This window comes from Zootoca vivipara, chromosome 13, assembly GCF_963506605.1.
Source record: "Zootoca vivipara chromosome 13, rZooViv1.1, whole genome shotgun sequence".
Taxonomy (NCBI): Eukaryota; Metazoa; Chordata; class Lepidosauria; order Squamata; family Lacertidae; genus Zootoca; species Zootoca vivipara.
The window spans coordinates 42,003,811-42,025,520 of NC_083288.1; the positions used below are offsets into that span (position 1 = coordinate 42,003,811).

Here is a 21,710-nt window from a genome sequence, read left to right on the forward strand (position 1 = left end):
ATTCTATCCTGTGGACATATTCCTTGAAAATCTGTTGTTCTAGACATATTTTCACCCTCCAATCCAGCTGGACCACCTATCACTGAGACATCTAACCCATACAGTGCTGTTAGTCTATCACCATTTTTCTGTGCAAAAGCCACAGAATCTGAATGTAAGCTTAACTTGTGAGCTACTTTGATCTACTTCTGGCCAGCCTACCAAATGGTTCCATTTATAACAAGGTGTATAAAAAGGAGCAGAGGTGTTGCCATCATTTATTGTTTAACATTTCAAATATAATTGTTTTGCAGGACTACATTTTCAAGGATGGAAAATGGGAATCACACTGTAGTGAAAGAGTTTGTTATCCAGGGGTTGTCACAGCTCTGGCAGATGCAGCTATTCCTTTGTGTTCTTCTCCTGCTCTTCTACATCATCATCCTACCTGCAAACTTTGTCATCATTCTGACAATCTGTAAGGACCCCCATCTGGGATCCCCCATGTTTTTCTTCTTAGCCAACCTGGCCTTCTTGGACATCTGCTACAGCTGTGTCACTCCACCAAAGCTCATGGCTAACATATTCTCTGGCCGCAGAACTATATCATATCTGGGATGTATCACTCAGATTTTTTTCATTCATTTTCTTGGTGCAGCTGAGATGTTCCTTCTCATTGCCATGGCCATTGACCGGTATGTGGCCATCTGCCAGCCACTGCGCTATGGTACTATGGTGACCCAAGTAGTCTGCTGGGGTATGCTGGTATGTTCATGGGTTGGAGGGTTCCTGCACTCCATAATCCAGGTCATTCTCATCATCCCTCTCCCATTCTGTGGTCCCAATGAGCTCGACAACTTCTTCTGTGATATCACCCAGATCATTAAGCTGGCTTGCACCAGCACTTACATATTAGAATTTTTCATGTTTGTTAGCAGTGGCCTGGTAAGTACTGCATGTTTCATCCTCCTCCTCATCTCTTATGGGGCCCTGCTAATAAAGGTGAGAACAAGTTCAAGCCATGGAAAGAACAAAGCCTCGTCTACGTGCATCACCCACATCATAATCGCCTGCATCATGTTTGGTCCAGCCATCTACATCTACTGCCGTCCCTTCCAGGATTATCCCTTTGACAAGGTGGTGGCCTTTTTCCACACTGTGGTCTTCCCTCTGATGAACCCCATGATCTACACACTGAGGAACAAGGAGATAAAAGTTGCTATGTGGAGACTGATGAAGAAATATAAAAAATAGTGATTTCACAATCAGTCCCTCTTCCCAAGATTCATCGGGTATTGGGCTAGACAGTGTAAAAAAAGCAAGGGAAAGAATTGCAGGAGGTAAAAAATTATAGACCAATCTCATTATTAAATTGTGTTTATAAATTATTTTCAAATATCTTAGCAAATAGAATGAAAGGTATAATGTTAGAGATAATACCTCAAGATCGATCAGGATTAATTCCAGGGAGACAGCTGAAAAATAATATAAGAAATATAAGAGACATAATTGAATATTTAGAGGTAAGAAATGAAAAACAGGCAGCCATGATGCTTATTGATGCAGAAAAAGTGTTTGATAATGTTTCGTGGGCCTTCATGTTGAAAGTCTTGGAAGAGAATAATTTTGGAAAATCTTTTAAAAGGGGAATATTCAGAGCAGAACACAAGATCAATAATATTACTATGAAAGAATGTAAAATAATGAAGGGAACAAGACAAGGATATCTGCTGTCACCACTATTGTTTATTTTAGTATTAGACGTGCTGGTGAGGAATATAAGGGCAGATACGAGAGCTCCGTGGAGCGATCGAGAGCCAGCGGAGTGGAGTCGCGGGAGCCATTTTTGGGTTTCATCTTACCTCCTTGAAGTGAAGCTCCGAGTCCTCAGCCTGCAAGTGGCGGATTCTTCCAAGAAAATAAAAGACTTGTACAAAGTAAGTCAAATCTCAATTCGGACCTTAAAAAATTTAAATTTGAAGATAGGAAGAGATTTTAAAGCAACGGAAGCCGATCTCTTCCAAATGGTAAATCGGGAGGCGTATTAAATATTCCTGAGCTGAAAAGGGAAAAAGTTCTTTTTTAGATTGTGGACCCGAGAGAAAGAAAGACTTTTCCAAACCTTCCTAGCCCCCGGTGTCAATACCCCTTGAGGTTCAGCAGCAATAAGGGGAAGGACGTTTTGACAGCTGTCAAATGCTGTCAAACTGCTATAGGATTAAAAAAATTGATTTTATTGCTGTGGACTGTAAAAACTGATTGAAGAGGATTTAGAAGTAATTTAAGTGGAATTTAAATCTGAAATCTAATGAAGTCTAAGACAAAGGATAAGATCAGCCAAGATGGAGCCGACAACGTGGTAGAGAGGAATTTTCCAGCATTCTTTGGCCCTTATCTCTGGCCTGCCTGTGGTTAAGTTAACTATGAAAACAAGGTTTTCTCAAGCCTTCCAGGAGGCTGTGTTGAACTATCTACAAACATGGGAAGATATTTACAAGGAACGGCAATGCCTAAATCCAACAGAAATGGTGAATGAGGTGCAAGATCAAGATTTAGAGGACAATTTTGATGCTGAGACTGTGTGTGAGAAGCAACAATTTGAGGATAACTTTGAGACTGATTTGGACTCAAAAAAACATGTGTTGGATGATGAAAAACAAAAATTTGAACAAAGAGATGAGGCCGACAAGGAGAAGCAAAGTGAAGAGAAGATTGATGAAAATGGAAATCCTGGAAAGACTGAAATGTGGAGTGGTGTTAGTGAAGGGAGGGATAGGCAGGAAGAGGGGCGTGCAAAGGTCTGGAAGTGGATGTGGGAAAGGACTGGTGTGGGGTGAAAATTTTAGTTTAAGGTTTTTTTTTTCTGTGTTGATGAATAACGGTGTCTGAATCTTGGCCTGCTAAATGGTATGCTGATCCAATGGGGGGAAGGGACATTGGGAGGGGGGGAAAAAGAGATTTTTTTAAAAAAAAAAAGTTTAGGGTTAATAGTTTTCTGGAGGGGTAAAAGAATGGCCTGGGAAACATGTTAAAGTTTGTTTTTAATGTTCTTGGTGACTAGAGATGGGTCTGGGTAGAGAACTGCCTGTCTCCCTCTCTCTACTCTTGGCATCCAGTGACAGGGGGTGTATGGAGGGGGGAGGGAGGGGTGGAAGGAAACCCAGACTCAAAAATGGAACCTTTTGACTGCTGAACCCCTCGGGTCACCCTAGTGGCAGGAGGGGACTCGGAGGGGGGCAGCATGAAGAAGGAGGAGGATTGAGTTAATATAATAAGAATTAGATTTTGAATTAGATTAGGAAACTCGCCAAAATTAATTGAAGAAGCTAGGAATTCCAGGAGGAAGAGAATCGTGGAAGCCACAATGTTTTTGTTTTTTGTTTTTTTCTTCTTTTCTTCTTTTTTCTTCTTCTTTTTTTAAATTTTTTTATGCCCTTTTTTTTCTTTTTTTTCTTTTCTTTTTTTGTTGTTGAATTATAATGAAGAATTAGCTGGGGGATAAGCCAAACCCCAGAGCTCCTCCGCCTCTGTCCTCTCAGTGGCAGGGGGGGGGATGAGGGGGGAGGAAGGAGGGGGGAGGTTAAACCCAGCCTAAAAATGGACCCCTTTGTTTCTCAATGCCCATGGGTATCACTGGTGGCAGAAGTGGTCTTGTGGGTGGAGGGAAAATGAAGGGACAGAATTTATGGTATATGTTGTGTATGTGTTGTCTTTATAAAATCAATAAAATATTATATATATAAAAAAGGAATATAAGGGCAGATGAAACAATTAGAGGAATCAAAGTAGGCAATAAAACCTACAATTTGAAAGCATTTGCGGATGATTTGGTAATCATGGTGGAAGAACCAATGAATTCTTTAGTGAAAGTATTAGGAAAAATACATCACTTTGGCCAAGTGTCAGGTTTTAAACTGAATAAAAGTAAAACCAAACTAATAGAGCAAAATAAACAAGAGATACAAGAGAGGATAGGAATAAATATTCATTAAAAAGTGAAATATTTGGGGATATGGCTAACAACAAAGAATAGTAATATATTTAAAGATAACTATGAAAAAACATGGAAAGAAATAAAAAGAAATTTGGAGATTTGGGGAAGAATGAATATGTCACTGTTAGGAAGGATATCGGTAATTAAAATGAATGTGCTGCCAAAAATGCTATTTTTATTTCAATCAATTCTGGTGATTAGCAATGTTAATTGCTTCAAAGAATGGCAGAAAGACATTTCAAGATTCATCTGGAGAGGGAAGAAGCCAAGAATAAAGTATAAATGATTAGCAGACAATAAAGATAGAGGAGGCTTCTCTCTACCAGATTTTAAATTATATTATGAAGCTTCTTGCATTTGCTGGATCTGGGATTAGACAACATTTTTTTAAAAATATGGATCTATTGGATTTAGGACATGATAATAGATTTGGCTGTCATACGTATTTATGGTATCAAATGACAAAAATACATAAACATTTTCATAATCATATAATAAGAAAGGCGATTTTTAAAGTTTTTGGAGAAATATATGGATTTGTTAGAACAAAAAGCATCTTGGTGGCTTTCCCCATTGGAAGCAATATTGGTTAAAAAGTTAAATATGGAAACCAATTGGGTAACATATAGAGTTGTTTATTGAAATGGATAACCTCGGTCTTACCTAAAATTCGATTCTTGTTCCAAATGCTACCAATTATAGGGAAAAAAGAAATATTTGAAATGTGGAAAAGAAATTTAAGCAAGAATACAATATAGATTGTTGACGGATATAAAAGAGAGAGGAGGATGGGGAGTTCCAGATCTCAAATCATATTATGCCTCGGCATGTCTTTGTTGGATTAAAGATTGGATGGTGTTAGAAAATAAGAAACTATTGGATTTAGAAGGCTTCAGAAATATTGCAGGGTGGCACACATATCTCTTACAAGATCAGAAAAAAGAATACAAAGAATTTACAGGCCATGTAATTAAAAAACCTTTATTCAAAGTATGGGAGGACTATAAGAACCTATTAGAACCTAAAATACCATGGTGGGCCTCCCCGCTAGAAATGACTGCATTGAGAAGCCAACCAAAAGGAGGGAAATGGTTGACATATCAAGTGTTATTAATAAAAGAAGAAAATCAATTTATATTAAAACCATACCACCAAATTCAAAATCACTGTGCAAGCTGGTTCCAATATTATCAATTAAAGAGTGTGTTCAAAAAAACATAAAGAGATTGGGTTTATAGAAAATAAATCAAAATTGCAAGAATTATTAATAGATAATATAAATAAACCATTATCAAAGTTATATAAATATTTATTGCAATGGGAGTTGAAAGACGAGGAGGTAAAGAGCACAATGATAAATTGGGCGCAAGATATAGGAAGACCGATATATAGAACACAATGGGATAAATTGTGGATAGAAAGCATGAGATTTACAGCCTGCATGGTGATTAAAGAAAATATGATGAAGCTTATCTATAAATGGCATCTAACACCAGAGATATTGACCAAAATCTATAAATCCAAATCTAATAATTGCTGGAAGTGCCGTGAAAAAGTGGGAAGCTATTACCACTGTTGGTGGCAATGTATAAAAATACATGAGTTCTGGAACAAAGTATATGAAAAAAACAAAAAAGATGCTGAAAATCACATTTGGTAAAAGACCAGAAATATTTTTATTGAGTATATCCTGGAGAATATACCCAAAGATAGAGAAAATATATTCCTATATGTGATTGCGGTGGCCCGACTGCTTATTGTACAGAAATGGAAGGGGAAAGAAGTTCCAACAATACAAGATTGGCATGTTAAATTAGTCGAATTTATGAACCTAGCCAAAATGATGGCTACTATAAGAAATATAGTGAAGTGAAGCTGAGGCTCCAATACTTTGGCCACCTCATGAGAAGAGAAGACTCCCTGGAAAAGACCCTGATGTTGGGAAAGATGGAGGGCACAAGGAGAAGGGGACGACAGAGGATGAGATGGTTGGACAGTGTTCTCGAAGCTACGGACATGAGTTTGACCAAACTGCGGGAGGCAGTGCAAGACAGGAGTGCCTGGCGTGCTATGGTCCATGGGGTCACGAAGAGTCGGACACGACTAAACGACTAAACAACAACAACTATAAGAAATGTTCCCAAACAAAAAAAAAAAATGAGTGGAAATATGTGGAGGATTACTTGAACAAAGAGGGTATTGAAACAAAATTGGTGATCTGCCTAAATTAAGATACACATAAAGTGATGTATTTGAAAGGTTGTGTAAGCCAAAACCCCTTAGGGGGCGTTGTTGTATGAATAAATTAAGAAAAGTGAGCGAATGGAAATTGGTGAAGGAAGTGATACACAAACAATTGGAAGTAGCTTTTAAGTTTTAATCCCCCCTCCTTTTTCTTTCCTTTTTCCTTTGTTTCTTTGTTTATTGCTCTCCTTAATTCTTTTATAATTTGTATATTTTTATGTATATTATATTATTTTATATCTCCTTTTTTGCTTGTTTATGTTTGTAATTTCTTTTTCTGCCTGTTTTTGTTATATTTTAAGGAAGTTAAATAAAGATGGTTTTAATTTAAAAAAGAAATGGATAACCAACTAAAATTGAAAGACTTCCAAGAAGTAAGAAAGAAAGTAACCAATTGGTTACAATATTTCTACTGTAGTTAAATGAAACATTTTAAAATGATAGAAAGAAAGGATTTACCTACCTATGAAATTTCAAAATTGCAGAGAGAAATAATAGAAAGGGCACTAAAGTGTTATCAAAAATGTACAATTTGCTGTTGGAATGGGAAACTAAGCATCAAGAGGTCAAATCCATAGTGATAAAGTGGGAAAATCCACTCTACTTCCCTGTGGGGAGGATTTGCGGTGGACCACGTGGCCACCCACTCCTCCCTGGGGGCGGGGGAGAAAGCCCCGTGTCACCCGGAGGTTCCTGGCCACATCATTCGCCAGCCAGCCAATTCGCTCGCTGGGTGGGGCGTCGCCGTGACCCATTTAAACTGAGGCGCAAGCCAGAGAGTTTCCTCTTGGCACACTATACAAATGATAGAATGGGAACGGCTTTGGAAGAGGGATTTGAAATTTATGGCTTGTAAATTACATGAAAATTATCTGAAAATGATGTATAGGTGGTATTTGACACCGGTTAAATTAGAAAAATGTATAAATCAAGAGAAAACAAATGTTGGAAATGTAAAGAATTAGAAGGCACGTTTTATGATATGTGGTAGCAATGTAAAGTCGTTAAAAGGTTTTGGGAAATGATATATAATGAATTGGGGAAAAATACTGAAATTAACCTTTATTAAAACAACAACAACCTGAAGCCTTCTTATTAGGAATTACAGGAATGGACATACCTAGAAAATACAAAAATCTCTTAATGTATGTGACTACATCCACTTGGATAGTGTTAGCTCAGCATTGGAAAGAAGAGTGGCAAATTAAGTTAATGGAATATGTGGAAATGGCTAAATAAACTGGAAATCTCCTAAAGCAACAACAAATTTAGGAATGAATGGAATATGTTTATTGCATATATATCAAAGCAATGAATACAAGTAAATACATCAGCATAATTTTTGAAACACCTGCAATGTAATGGGAGAGTATAAAATTGGATACAGATAGAAAAACAAAATAATACGGACATGCAAAATTAATGGAACCAGGGGAAGGAGTGGAGGGAGTCAAGGAATTCAAGGAATTCCAAATTTGAATTGATATTGGATATGTAAATATTTTTTCTTTTTCTTTTCTATTTTTTCTGTTTTTCCTTTAAAAAAATTTTTTGATGTTTATTTTTTGTGAAGTTTGTTACTGTGAAAATTAATAAAAAATAATAATCATAATCATTTAACAAAACTGTTATTAATACCCATAGCCCATAGCCATGGACAGTCATACCTCGGTTTAAGTACGCTTCGGTTTGAGCACTTTCAGTTTAAGTACTGCACGGATGCATCTGGAACGGATTAATCCACTTTCCATTACTTTCAAAGGGAAAGTTCGCTTCAGGTTAAGTATGCTTCAGGTTAAGTACAGACTTCCAGAACCATTGTGTACTTAAACCAAGGTACCACTGTATGCATCATAAAATTAATTCCTGTACAAAAAAGGAGAGCTATTATTTATTATTTTCAGTGTTTAGGTTTTTGTTTTTTAAAAAAAGAGAGACAATTAATCAGGGAAGTGACTAGAAAATGGGATTGTCAAACCACATGCTGATCCTCAATATCTTTGAAGCACCACTGAAATAAAAGAAATTGGCTTTTGCTAACTTTTTTAATGAGGTCCTCTGGGATCAGTGGAAGGTGTTTCTTCTGGGCTCACTATATCCTTGGATGCACTTCTTCCATAAGCAATATAAATATGAGGATGAGGAAGATTTCTTCTGCCGGAAGGGCTGTCTGCAAATTGAAGGGCAACAAAGGGTAAATGTTTGCCTCATCTCTGCTCTTTTTTACATTGTCTTTTTGCATGGCTTGAGTTTTCCTCCCTTGCTCCTCTACTGATCATTCAGCTCACTTTGGATAGCAGTTGATGGAAGCCATAGGAGGGGAGAGTGCTGTTGTCCTGCTTGCTGGCATCTGGTGGGCCACACTGAGAAGAAGATGCTGCACTGGCCTGATCCTGCAGGCTCTTCTTATGTGCTTAACTTCCTTGCTAATCACTACTAAGGAAGCAAAGAGAACTTGGAGGAGGGGTCTGGTGGAGGATCAGAATGGGAGGCATAGAAGGAATTTGTATTAAAATGATGCTTGATTTTGATTAGAGCTCTTTTTAAAACAATTATCAAACTGATTTTGAAAAGTGGGGAGTGGAATTTAAGATAGGGAAAATGAGAAACCAAGAAACCAAAAATGACAAATCCTTCTGTCCCTACTCTGTCCCGAGCCCTGCAAGAATGGCAAGCATTACCATTTAGGCAAAGTGATGAAGCTGCCTCAGGTGGCAGATGCTGGGTGGGAAATGTGGAGGACAGAATTGGGTGTGCCATATTGCTTGCACTTTGCCTCCTAAGCTGGTTGTAGTTGATGTGTAGTTGAGGATTCTCTGGTATCAAAGCAAAGTTAAGTTGCCAGTTTTGTCAGCAGCTGTGTGTAGTATTGGGGGAGGGGGGCACCATCTTATTCATCTCTTCAGGCAGCAAAAGGTTTTCATCCAGATCTCACCATTCTATCATGGTCTTGAGAATCTCTGTGGTTGGAGGAACAAAGGTTTAGGGTCCACCACCACCAACAGCAGCAGCAGTACTGGATCTCAGTCTTCTTAGCCTTAGATTTGGGGAATGGGCCATAACTCAGTGGTAATCTGTTTTGCCCTTCCAGGCTCAATCCATTTGGATAAGTCAAGTACATGTGTCAAATGATAGTTGTGTTATGGTTTGCTTATTGGTTCTGAAATTGCAAATGTAATTGATTTGGCTTTAACTGCACACTGAACTGAAATTCTCCACTTCACTCTCAGTGACATCTTCAGATCACAGAGGACTCTATGTGACTCATCTCCTGGGTTTAGTTTTCTGGACATTTTTTAGCCCTCCAGTCCAGATGGACCACCTATCACTGAGACATCTAACCCATACAGTGCTGGTAGGCAATCATCATTTCTCTGTGGAAAAGCCACAGAATCTGAATGTAAGCTTAACTTGTGAGCTACTTTGATCTACTTCTGGCCAGCCTACCAAATGGTTCCATTTATAACAAGGTGTATAAAAAGGAGCAGAGGTGGCCTGGTAAGTGCTGCATGTTTCATCCTCCTCCTCATCTCTTATGGGGCACTGCTAATAAAGGTGAGGACAAGCTCAAGCTGTGAAAAGAACAAAGCCTCATCTACGTGCATCACCCACATCATCATTGCCTGCATCATGTTTGCTCCAGCCATCTACATCAACTGCCATCCCTTCCAGGACTATCCCTTTGACAAGGTGGTGGCCTTTTTCCACACCATGGTCTTCCCTCTGATGAATCCCATGATCTACACACTGAGGAACAAGGAGATAAAAGTTGCTATGTGGAGACTGATGAAGAAATATAAAAATTAGTGATTTTGCAATCAGTCCCTCTTCCCAAGATTCATGGGGCTCAGGGTTTTCATGGATGTGTAGATCTTATGCAAATAGGGTAGACATCATCGCTTTCTGACACTCCAATGAATTTATATTGGAGAACATGGATACTGTTTTGTGTTCCTTGTAGGAACCATGGTATTAACATGACAAAAATCATAAATATCATATATAAATATTGCCAAATAAAAAATGCCCCTCTTTTTTCACCGAGAGAGCAAAACCTTTATTTTAAAAAATAAAAACAATCAATCTCCTTGGGGAATGTAGCAGAGGAGAAAATCCATATCCTGTGTACTGCCCCCAGAAAATCATCATGGTGCCCCCTCCTTACCATACTTTCCTACGCATGTTTATGCAAATATATTTACTTCCCAATAACTGTACTTAGGATTGCAAAATGGGGTTGTCAGCCACAAGCTTCTAATCAACATCCTCGAAGTAGCCTTGAAGTATTGAAAATAAATGAAAAAGAAGTTTGGTTTTTAATAAGGCCCTTGGTAGCCTGTGGATGAGGTGTACCCAAGGGTCTAGCTTATCCTTTGATACACACCTCCCCACCTTCAGCTCTCCCAGGGCCAGAAGTAAGATAGCTAGGGAGGATGAGGAGACCTTCTGCTGCCTCAAGGGCTGTCATACACTTGGTGGCAGCAAGGGGTAAGTGGCAGCTACATCTTCACACTTCAGCCTTCTCTTTCTCCCACTATACATCTTCCTTCCTTCCTTCCTTCCTTCCTTCCTTCCTTCCTTCCTTCCTTCCTTCCTTCCTTCCTTCTGCAAGAAAGCAAGAGGAGCAGCAAGACGAATAGGGTGAGAGAGCTGGTGGCTGTATTCACTCCATAGCCACAAGGGTGGGATGGGCAAGGTTCTTGAATTCTCTCTGCTACCAATAGTGAAGTGGTAGCCATAGCTGCCAAGTTCTCCCTTTTTTTTAAGGGAAATTCCCTTATGCTGAATAGGTTTCCTCGCGAGAAAAGGGAAAACTTGGCAGCTATGGTGGTAGCACACCTGCCTTTCATGCAGAAGGCCACAGATTCAACCTCTGGGTTCTCCAGGTAGGCCTAGGGAAGACTCCTGTCTAAAATCCTGGATAGCAACTGCCAGTCAGTGCAGATAATACCAAGCTAGATAGACCATCTTCTTATGCTCTGCTTCTTCTCCTCATCAAATCAATACTAATTTGTTCATCTATACTGTTTTTCTCTCATTAGGAAACATACACTCATTGTTTTCTATGTTGCAAAAGATAGTCTAAAACTTGCATACATTTTAAAGAGAGAAGAACAATCATGCCTTTTCTCTTGGAGGAATTGGGATTCAAAAATAGAAAGGTAATATTTTGAGGTCCCTCTTCTGGAAAATTCATGTGTTTGCATAATTTCTGCTTCACAGGTCCATAATGTGGGTATCTGGGAGAGAACCTTTATGTATGTGTATCTATTTCCTGTGATTATTCATTCCCATTATTTATACATGGAATGGAATTGCAAGGTTCAGCATATTTGCTTTATTTACAAATATCCAAGCAAAGAATGACAGAAGCAAGCAGGCGCTCCTAAAGCAGGCAATAAATATTCAGAGAACAACTTCTGTGCTCTCTTAACTCCAGTTAGGTGCCAGGGTGCCTTCAGAATGCACCGAGTCCCCTAACATACAGTACCACAGTGGGGAAGAAATGAATTGGCCACAGCCTGGGGAGATAGGAAATACTGCTACCGATGGTGACGGGGAACCAGGAACGAGCAGGGAGGGTTTAGATTCCCAGCACACGGAGGGAGAGGAGGGGGCACAGGGAAGAGAACAGGGGATTTCTCAGACCATGCAAGGGTTAAGCTCTGGATGGAGGAGGTGCCACAGCCTGCCTCTCCTGCACAAGGAGGGCTGAAAGAGTGTGTGTCGAAAAACTTTCCCGCCTTTGCTGCTAGAAAAGGAGTCGGAAATCACTGGAGCCAACTGCCAATAGTGAGGAGAGCGGTGATGGCTAGGTCTCGTACTGCTTTGTGTAAATAGTTGTAAATAAAAGCTATAGAAACGACAAACTGTTGTTGCTGCTACTGCTTCTGCGTGAAGAGAACAACTGCACGTCCCTGACATTAGGCACTATAAGCAGATGATCTCTCTAAACTAACATTTTTGCTCGTTCTCTCTACCTACATCTGCCCCCAGCTGGATATTTCTTATCTCTTCCTGTATCTAATTCAAAAGATGTATATCTCTCTCATATATTGCCCAGAGAAGGAGAGAGTTCATGGCACACTGAGCACTCAGCCGAAACTATTAGCACACCAGTAACCTAACAAGGAGGACATTAGTAGCTAATCATAACATTATTTCTACTGTATTAAGTGGGGCAGCAAGTGAAAGAGCACTAAAATATGAAATGCACAGATGAGCCTCAAACTGATGCTTATTAAATAGAAATTTCACCACTCTATTTTTCCTCATTTTTTTTATTTCAGTCAATGACCCTCCTTGCAATCCTTTCACTAAAACAGGGAGGGCATTTGGAGGTGAGTGCTCAGCAGAAGCTGAACTGAATGCTGAATCCCTCTTGGAGGAGCATGCTTTCTCCCAGATATAATCACACTGAGACTCTGAGTTTAGGAAAACAAGGAAGCCAGTGTTTATTAGAGAAAATACATGTTAGGTGAAAAGAGATTACCAAGCTTTAGTCAAGAAAGTGCAGCTATTTCTGGCACTTTGAAAACTATACCAGTATGATAAACTTCTTTTCAATTGAAATTGACTTTTCATTTGCCTTTTGAAAAAGCAACAGCTGGACAAGATACCCAAATGATAACTGGACCCCTGCTTTCTTACAAACCAGCCAACCAATGGGTTGTATGCACTGTTTATATAACCTTGAGGTGAAACTGGGGAAGGGGAAACCCACCTTGTAGATGTTTCCTGTTTAACATCTCCACCATTATTTGACTGCAGAGCTATGCACTCTAAAAATGGAACAATGGAACCATACAGTAGTGGAGATGGGACAACTGAACCATACAGTAGTGGCAGAGTTTGTTCTCCAGGGATTATCACAGATCTGGGAGCTGCAGCTGTTCCTCTGTTGTCTCCTCCTGCTCTTCTATGTCATCATCCTACCAGGAAACATCCTTATCATTGTGACCATTTTGAAATATTCCCATCTGGGATCCCCCATGTTTTTCTTCTTGGCCAATTTGGCTTTGATGGACATCTGCTATAGCTGTGTCACCCCTCCAAAGATGATAGCCAACTTCTTGGCTGGCTGCAGAACCATCTCCTACAGGGGCTGCATTGCTCAGCTTTTCTTCATTCATTTTCTGGGTGGGGCCGAGATCAACCTCCTTATTGCCATGGCTGTGGATCGGTATGTAGCCATCTGCCACCCACTGCACTATGCCACTGTGATGACCAGGGTGGTTTGCTGGACATTAGTTGTAGGTTCATGGGCAGGAGGATTCATACATTCTATAATCCAGGTGATTCTCATCATACCACTTCCTTTCTGTGGCCCCAATGAACTGGACAATTTCTTTTGTGACATCACCCAGATCGTCAAGCTGGCTTGCACCAACACTTATGCATTAGAATTTGTCATGTTTGTTAATAGTGGTCTGGTCACTACTGGATGTTTCATCCTCCTCCTCATTTCATATGGGGCTTTGCTGGTCAAGGTGAGGACAGGCTCGGGTCAAGGGAAGAGCAAAGCCTCCTCTACATGCATCACCCACATCATCATTGTCTTCATCATGTTTGGTCCGGCTATCTACATCTACTGCCGTCCCTTCCAAGATTTCCCCTTCGACAAGATAGTGGCTTTTTTCCACACTGTGGTCTTTCCTTTGATGAACCCCACAATCTACACACTGAGAAACAAGGAGATCAAAGTTGCTATGTGGAGACTGATGATGAAGTATAAAATTTAGGCAGGTATCTGAAAGGAGAGTCTATTGCTTCAGTGATCACTTTTATTTTACCTTATCATCCCAGTTTCTTGGGCCAATGTTGTAGTAACACAGTAGTGCCTTTATAGTGAGTACATACAAGGTAAATTTTAAGGGTGATATGAAATGAAGTATTTCTATGAAATAAAGTGATAAACGTGGGTGAAATGGATTTTCAGCACTGTAGTCTAATGAATTAACTGTGTAGTAAAGCTAGCACATATTTTTAATAACTTTGGAATAACTTGCCAAAACCAATCAAATCTTCATGCTGGAAAATGTTAGCTATTTTTGAGTCATTCAGATTGGTGCTGCGGTTTCACTCCCAAACCTTTGTGGTAAAATAGACTTCTTAAACAAAACTTGAAGGTGAATCTTTACTTGTCAGGATGGCAACAACTGAACAAGTTGTATTATTTATATATTGAGTTCAATACAATTTATTTCTCTCCCTTGAGCCCAAGAGAGGGTTGAGTCTTCTTGCTTCAAAAACACACACTTTCATAGCAATGCATAAATCATTAGTCCTTTGCTTGGCTGTCTTCATAATCCCCCCCCCCCCCCGACACAGCCTGCTTGAAGTCTTCACACTCCCATGTTCTCAGGCAACAAAATGACAGCAAGACACCCCCACCCTCACATTTAACACACCCCCACCCTCACACACACACTTTTAAAGGCAGTTAACAAGTTAACATTCAGCATATCTGTGACCTTGATTGGAGCCGCCTGCTTTGCAACTGTTACATTAATGTACATGTTCTTTACCCCGGTACAATTTATGATTTGTAAAATACATTTTCTACCAAATACAGCACAAAACTAACAAGAAACACTTGAAGCACATTTGTTTTCTTCACATCTTCCTCCTTGCACACTCCTCTAAGTGTTGGAAATGTTGAGAACATTCTCCTAATAATGATGAGTATTTGTAATAAGTAAAGTTTATCAACCTTTGTTCTAATCATTAGACATTCTAGGAATATTCAAGTGTAATCTATGGAGCAGAGGTGGGTATGTTGTGATCCTCAAGACTTTGCTGGACTCCAACTCCCATCATTCCTGACCAATGGCCATGCTAGCTGAAGCTGATGGGAATTGGTGTCCAGTGACACATCGTTGGGGTTCATGTGCCTAAACCTCCTATAGAGGAACCCTGTATTATTAAAATTGCACAGAAAACAAAGAACTGATAGATTTTTGTGCAATCCAAACTCATGATCTACCTATATTGAATGCCCTGATACCCTTTCTCCATATAGCTGTGCTTGATCTGATATGTAGAGATCTTTCCTAATCTGATTAATTAATGAGGGTTTCTGGAAGCTTTTCTGTGTGAAAGAAACAAGCAGAAGGTTCATGATGTTTGGGTTATTCCTTTAGAGAAGTTGAGCAGGAACGTAGGAAGGGGGGTGATTCGCACCGGGTGTCATCCCTGAGGGTGGGTGACAAAAAGGCACATGCAGCAAACTCCGGCCACTGAAGCTGGTTGAAACTGGTTCTTTTATCTCTTCTGTCAAGGTCATGCTCACTATAATAATGCCAGAAGGAGCCCGGGTTTCACTTTCCTTTCTGTCTTTCTTTCCTTCTGGTGTGGTGTTCTGTACAGTGGTACCTCGGGTTACGAACACGAGCCATTCCGGGACGCAGTCCGAACCCCGAAATGGCCATAACCCGAAGTGCCATTTTGCACATGCGCAAACTGCGATTTCCACGATTTCCGCGCTTTGCGCATGCGCAGAAGATGTGCACGGTGAAAATACTTCTGGGTTTGTGGAGTTCGTAACCCGAGGTGTTCATAACCCGAGGTACGACTGTACATAGTATGCTTAGTGTTAAGGTTTAGACTTAGGATAATTTATTATAAATTTAAATTCAGTCTGCTGCAACTGGAGTTCTTATGGACTGTGCCAATCCTGAATGTATTGGATTTCTGACCATTATCCTCATTTCCCTTCAGTAGCAGTAAAGCTCTGCTGGCTGAAATACAATTGCCTCTTGTCTATTTACTGGGAATCCTACAACGTGTTTAAGTTTTTACTCTGCTAACTATACGTTGGAGTTCTGCTCTGGATCATATTGAGTAGAATTTCATGACAGTAGCCAGTCATATTTTACTATTTAATAGCACCACCAGGGCCGGCTCTACGGTCAGGCTGGGTGGCACAGGGCGCCACGGCGCCGGCCCGGCAGGGGGGGGGGCGCCACACAGCTGTGCCTGCCCACCTGCCGACCACTCCGCCGCGCAGGAAGCCCGCCCGCCTGTCGCGCTGGAAAACGGGGCGATGGCGGAGGGAACCATCACACCACGGCGCCAGGGCGCCAAAGGTGCTGAAGACGGCCCTGAGCACCACAAAGCCAAATTAGGCAACACTAATCTAAATAACGATGACAAAGGACGAGATGGTTGGACAGTGTTCTCGAAGCTACGAACATGAGTTTGACCAAACTGCGGGAGGCAGTGGAAGACAGGAGTGCCTGGCGTGCTATGGTCCATGGGGTCACGAAGAGTCGGACACGACTAAACGACTAAACAACAATAATCTAAATAACCAATCATACAACTTCCCTGTAAGATATGGCTACATAAGATATGACAATTAGAATAAGATCTATTATTTGATTATTGATGTAAACCCCCAAAAGGTATTTTTCATTGTTATAAAAAAATACCTCTATCTTCAGTACATTTTACTTTATTTTATATTATTTTTATTTTATTGCTTTGGCTAGTGGCTGATGCAAATAAAGATTCTTCTGATTCTACATGAGAATGTTTCAGTGCTAGTTCATAACTGGGGTAATGCATTCTGCCAATGTGGAAAAGAGCAAATTTCTTCACTGCTGATAAGGATCCAGGGCAGGCCAGCACAACAGGCCTGACAGGATTTCAGAGCCCATCAAGCAAAAGCGGAGTCATCAAAAAGGCAGGAGTCAAAGAGTGACAACCCAACTAACAGTTGCAGTCAGTGCCGGATTTACATATAAGCTAAACAAGCTATAGCTTAGGGCCCCACTCTCTTGGGGCCCCCCAAAAATGTAAAGGAAAAAATATAAGATAAAAAACAAATAATGTAAAACCTACACACAGGAACAGTGTTTCGGGTTGTTTATGGACCTATTAGGTCCATAAATTACCATATAGCATATATTCAACACAAAAAACAACAACCATTTGTTGTTGACAAAGGACAGCTGGACATATAAAGGGCCCCATTACCTTCAGTAGCTTAGGGCCTCATCAAACCTAAATCTGGCCCTGGGTTGCAGTAGACCAGGCTTCCTCAACCTCTGCCCTCCAGATGTTTCGAGACTACAATTCCCACCATCCCTGTTAGCTAGGGATCATGGGAGTTGTAGGCCAAAAACATCTGGAGGGCTAAGGTTGAGGAAGCCTGCAGAAGACTGATCAAAAGTAGATGAGAGAAATTAACAATAATGCAACAATCATGTCAGCGAAAGCCAGGGATTATTCAGTCTCTAGTGTTGTTGGGCAAATGTTAACTCAGGGGTAGGAAACCTCTGTCCCATGGGTCAACCTTGTTCCTCCAGGGAGTCCAAGATGACTCATGAGGCCATCTTCTGCAAACCACACCCACTTGTCCATCATCTTATGTACTTGGGTGACATCACCTGATGAGTGGAACAGTGGGGTTCAATCCTGTTGGTGGTCTGCTTTGTCAGCATATTGCCTGAAGATTCAAGGGGCAGCACGAGCTATTTGAAATCCCTGTTTTAAACAGCCCCATGCTACTTTTGAACCTCCAAAAACTGATAATTTATAGGACTTCCAAACAGCCCCACATTGTACTTTGAAGTCCTGGCAGTTGAAGCTTCACAGCTGATTTTTCAATAAAGCCCTTGGTGCTATCTTTTTAATAAGGTCCTTGGGAGGCAATGGAAGGAGCTGCTCCTAAGGGCCCTGGATGTCCTTGAATAGGCAACTTCTTCTCCCCACTTTTGGCTCTCCTAGGGCCAGAAGCAATATAGCCATGGAGATGGATGAGGGAGTCTAGGGGTGCCTCAAGGACTGCCAGAAAATTAAGGAAGGTAATTGGGGATTGGCAAGAGGCAGTTTTCTCTCAATTCTACATCCCTTTCCTTATCCTTCCTTGTTCTTCTGCAGCTCTTCTTGGGGGGAAGAATAAGTTGAACTGTTTTTTGGCTCCATTCTTTCTTTCACTATAGCCCTTAAAGGAACAGGCACATTCCCTTCTGGACAAGGACTTTCTGGACAAGCACCTACAACACTTTAACCCATATATGAGTATTGGCACATCGTTTTTAAACAAAAGAAAGCATAGATATTGGGGGGGATACTTGCAAAAATGTGAAAAGTGGGAGAAATACATAGAAAAATGTGTACAAATTTTCATGTGAACTTTTTTTTTAAGGAGAGTTCACACACTGGTGTGGAAATTGGGGGAGTGAATTTAATATTTGGAAAATGAGCAGCAGAGAGAGAAAAATCAATGGATCTATCCATTTCTAGGTTACTCAGAACGTAAGCATACAAGAGTGAAGATCTGATCAGGAAGGAAACTAGGAATCATTTTCTTCCCTTACAATGAGGAGCCCATTGGTTGTTGTTAGGTTGTATCGATTCAGGGGGTCTAAGAGCTGAACTGTTAGATTTGCTAAATTATGCCATAGAGATCCCTGTGCTGTAGTTCCTATTGACTGAAATCACACACCAGTTTTTGGCTGAAATCACTACTAAGAAGGTTTGAATTCCACTAAGATCTTGCCTCGTGCTTGGCCATTTCTGTGGACAAGAATCACACATGGGTGCTGGAATCACACAAGAGTGATCCTGACCTGCTGTATTTATTAGCTAAAGCTGCGGAGACCAAATGGATCGACATGAGCCTTTTTCCTGCTCCCTGCTGCTTGTAGTACTGCAACACACCCAATTTTGGGGAGAATTGATCAGAGCTTCCTGCTGGCACTTGCTGGAATGGTATAACTTTGCACCTGGGTGGAACACAAAGGAATAATCAACTGCATCACTGGAGTACCTGTGAGTAAGGCCAAGGAACACACCCTTTCATTACCACATCTAGACCTTGAGAGGAAGTGGGAACGTTTGAAGTTGGTGGCAACTTTGTGGTTTTGTCTATGTTAATTTATGTTTTTGTCTGTGTTACTAGTGTCTTGATGCTGTCACTTGCTGATTTATATGAATAGTGTTGTTTGGCAATACACAAACAGGATCAGATTTAAGAATTAAGGGAGCTTTTGATGGAGCTTTGAGGAAGGTGATGGCCCATTTGCAGAGGGGAGAATAAATTTTACCAACAGCCAGGAAAGAGCTTATAGTTTATGGATTCCACATTAGTTAACCTTTGCTCTTCCTGATGTTTCTGAACTACAACGCCTGTCCTTCAATGACAACATGGCTAATGGAAGTTGTAGACTAACAACATTTGGAGACCCACAGGTCCCCTACCCTGATCTAACAATCAAAACTCTATCTATTTTTAAAATATATTCTGGAGTTATAAGAAGTACTGCATAAGATTTTGGAAGTTCTAAAACAGATTGTACAGGTTTCCTTATCTGCCAAACTCACCCCTTCCTTTTCCATAAATGACGTCCCACAGAGATATGCCACATCATCTACACTTCTCTGTGCAAAATTCAGTTGATCCAGACATAACTTAGAAGGTTCATCTTTTCTTGGCCAGCCTACTAACTGGCTGCATGTAGAGGAATGCATACAAGTGAGGGGGAGGGAATTCTGTGATAAATGTCTTCATCATTGTTCCATTTCAAGGCTATAATCTGCAAGGATGGAAAATGGGACTCATACAGTAGTGGTCGAGTTTGTTCTCCAGGGAATATCACAGATCTGGTTGGTGCAGCTGTTCCTCTGTACCCTACTCCTGCTCTTCTATGCCATCATCCTACCTGGAAATGTCCTCATCATTATGACAATTAGGCATGACCCCCATTTGGGATCCCCCATGTTTTTCCTCTTGGCCAACCTGGCTTTCATGGACATCTGCTACAGCTGTGTCACAACTCCGAAGATCATAGCCAACTTCTTGGCTGGCTGCAGAACCATCTCCTACAGAGGCTGCATGGCTCAGCTTTTTTTCATTCATTTCCTTGGTGGGGCAGAGATCATTCTCCTTATTTCCATGGCTGTGGATCGCTATGTGGCCATCTGCCACCCACTGCACTATGTCACTGTGGTGACAAGGGTGGTTTGCTGGGCTATGCTGCTGTGTGCATGGGCTGCAGGTTTCATACACTCCATGATACAAGTCATTCTCATTGCCCCACTGCCTTTTTGTGGCCCCAATGAGTTGGACAACTTCTTTTGTGACATCACCCAGATCATCAAGCTGGCTTGCACCAACACTTATACATTAGAGTTTGTCATGTTTGTCAACAGTGGTTTGGTCACAATTGCATCTTTCCTCCTCCTCCTCATCTCTTATTTGGCCCTCCTTGTCAAGGTGAGGAAGGGCTCAAGCCAAGGAAAGAAGAAAGCCTCCTCTACATGCATCACCCACATCATCATTATCTTCATTATGTTTGGCCCAGCTATCTATATCTATTGCCGTCCTTTCCAGGACCACCCGTTTGACAAGGTGGTGGCCTTTTTCCACACTGTGATCTTCCCTGTGATGAACCCCATGATCTATACACTGAGGAACAAGGAGATCAAAGTTGCTATGTGGAAACTGCTGAAAAAAATATACCAAAATCTCCAGACAAGTGAAAGATAACGATATCATAGTATTGCAATACCATAAAGAAGGCTGATCGCCAAAGAATTGATGCTTTTGAATTATGGTGCTGGAGGAGACTCTTGAGAGTCCCATGGACTGCAAGTAGATCAAACCTATCCATTCTGAAGTAAATCAGCCCTGAGTGCTCACTGGAAGGACAAATCCTGAAGCTGAGGCCCCAAATACTTTGGCCACGTCATGAGAAGAGAAGACTCACTAGAAAAGACCCTGATATTGGGAAAGATGGAGGGCACAAGGAGAAGGGGATGACAGAGGATGAGATGGTTGGACAGTGTTCTCGAAACTACGAACATGAATTTGATGAAACTGCGGGAGGCAATGGAAGACAGGAGTGCCTGATGTGCTCTGGTCCATGGGGTCACAAAGAGTCGGACATGACTAAACGATTAAACAACAACAAAATTGCAAAACTTGCTTTTATTCTTATGCTTTCTTGCACTTAATCATTATTCACCAGATTTCTTACACCCCCTTTGCTTAGTGAATTCCAGAGACTGCAGTAGATTAACAGTACAGTGGTACCCTGGTTTTCAAACAGCTTAGTTCACGAACAACTTGGAAACTGAACGTTGCAAAACCGGAAGTAGGTGTTCTGGTTTGCGAACTTTTTTTCAGAAGCTGAACATGCTCCGTTTTGAGTCCCTCTGTTTCCCTTTTGAGTTGCTAATTTGCTTCCCTCTGTGTTTCCTGTTGCACTGCTAATTTGCACCCCCCATTGTAATTCAAGCCTTCCATTTCCGATTGCAGTGTTCTGAGCTGATATTTGGAGCTGATATTTGGTGTTTTTTTGCTACAGGATTTGTTTTGCCTTTTTTGTTTTGAAGCTTTTTCAGTTAATTTGTTTATGTGACTGTGTGGATCCCAGTTCAGCTACTGATTGATTGATTGTGTGACTGCAGAAATGGTTAAAAGCCCCCCCCATGCAAACAATGACTATCAACAGTGCAGATAAGAGAAAACAATTAATTTTTA

The 21,710-nt window shown here is 40.8% G+C and overlaps 3 protein-coding genes across 3 annotated transcripts; all 3 read left to right on the forward strand.

Annotated features, from left to right (window-relative positions):
- Positions 1-309: 309 nt before the first annotated feature.
- LOC118095626 (olfactory receptor 4N2-like) lies at positions 310-10,024 on the forward strand. The gene is made up of 3 exons (XM_035136874.1): positions 310-1,224; positions 3,987-4,112; positions 9,773-10,024. Exons 1-3 carry the CDS (start codon positions 310-312, stop codon positions 10,022-10,024), a joined length of 1,293 nt encoding a protein of 430 aa, XP_034992765.1.
- A 3,011-nt stretch (positions 10,025-13,035) lies between these two features.
- LOC118079207 (olfactory receptor 4N5-like) lies at positions 13,036-14,344 on the forward strand. Its single transcript, XM_035103230.2, has 2 exons — positions 13,036-13,957; positions 14,316-14,344. Exons 1-2 carry the CDS (start codon positions 13,036-13,038, stop codon positions 14,342-14,344), a joined length of 951 nt encoding a protein of 316 aa, XP_034959121.2.
- Positions 14,345-19,769: 5,425 nt separating this feature from the next.
- Positions 19,770-20,714, forward strand: LOC118094974 (olfactory receptor 4N2-like). Its single transcript, XM_035135801.1, has one exon. The coding sequence runs from the start codon at positions 19,770-19,772 to the stop codon at positions 20,712-20,714; it is 945 nt and encodes a 314-aa protein (XP_034991692.1).
- Positions 20,715-21,710: the final 996 nt, after the last annotated feature.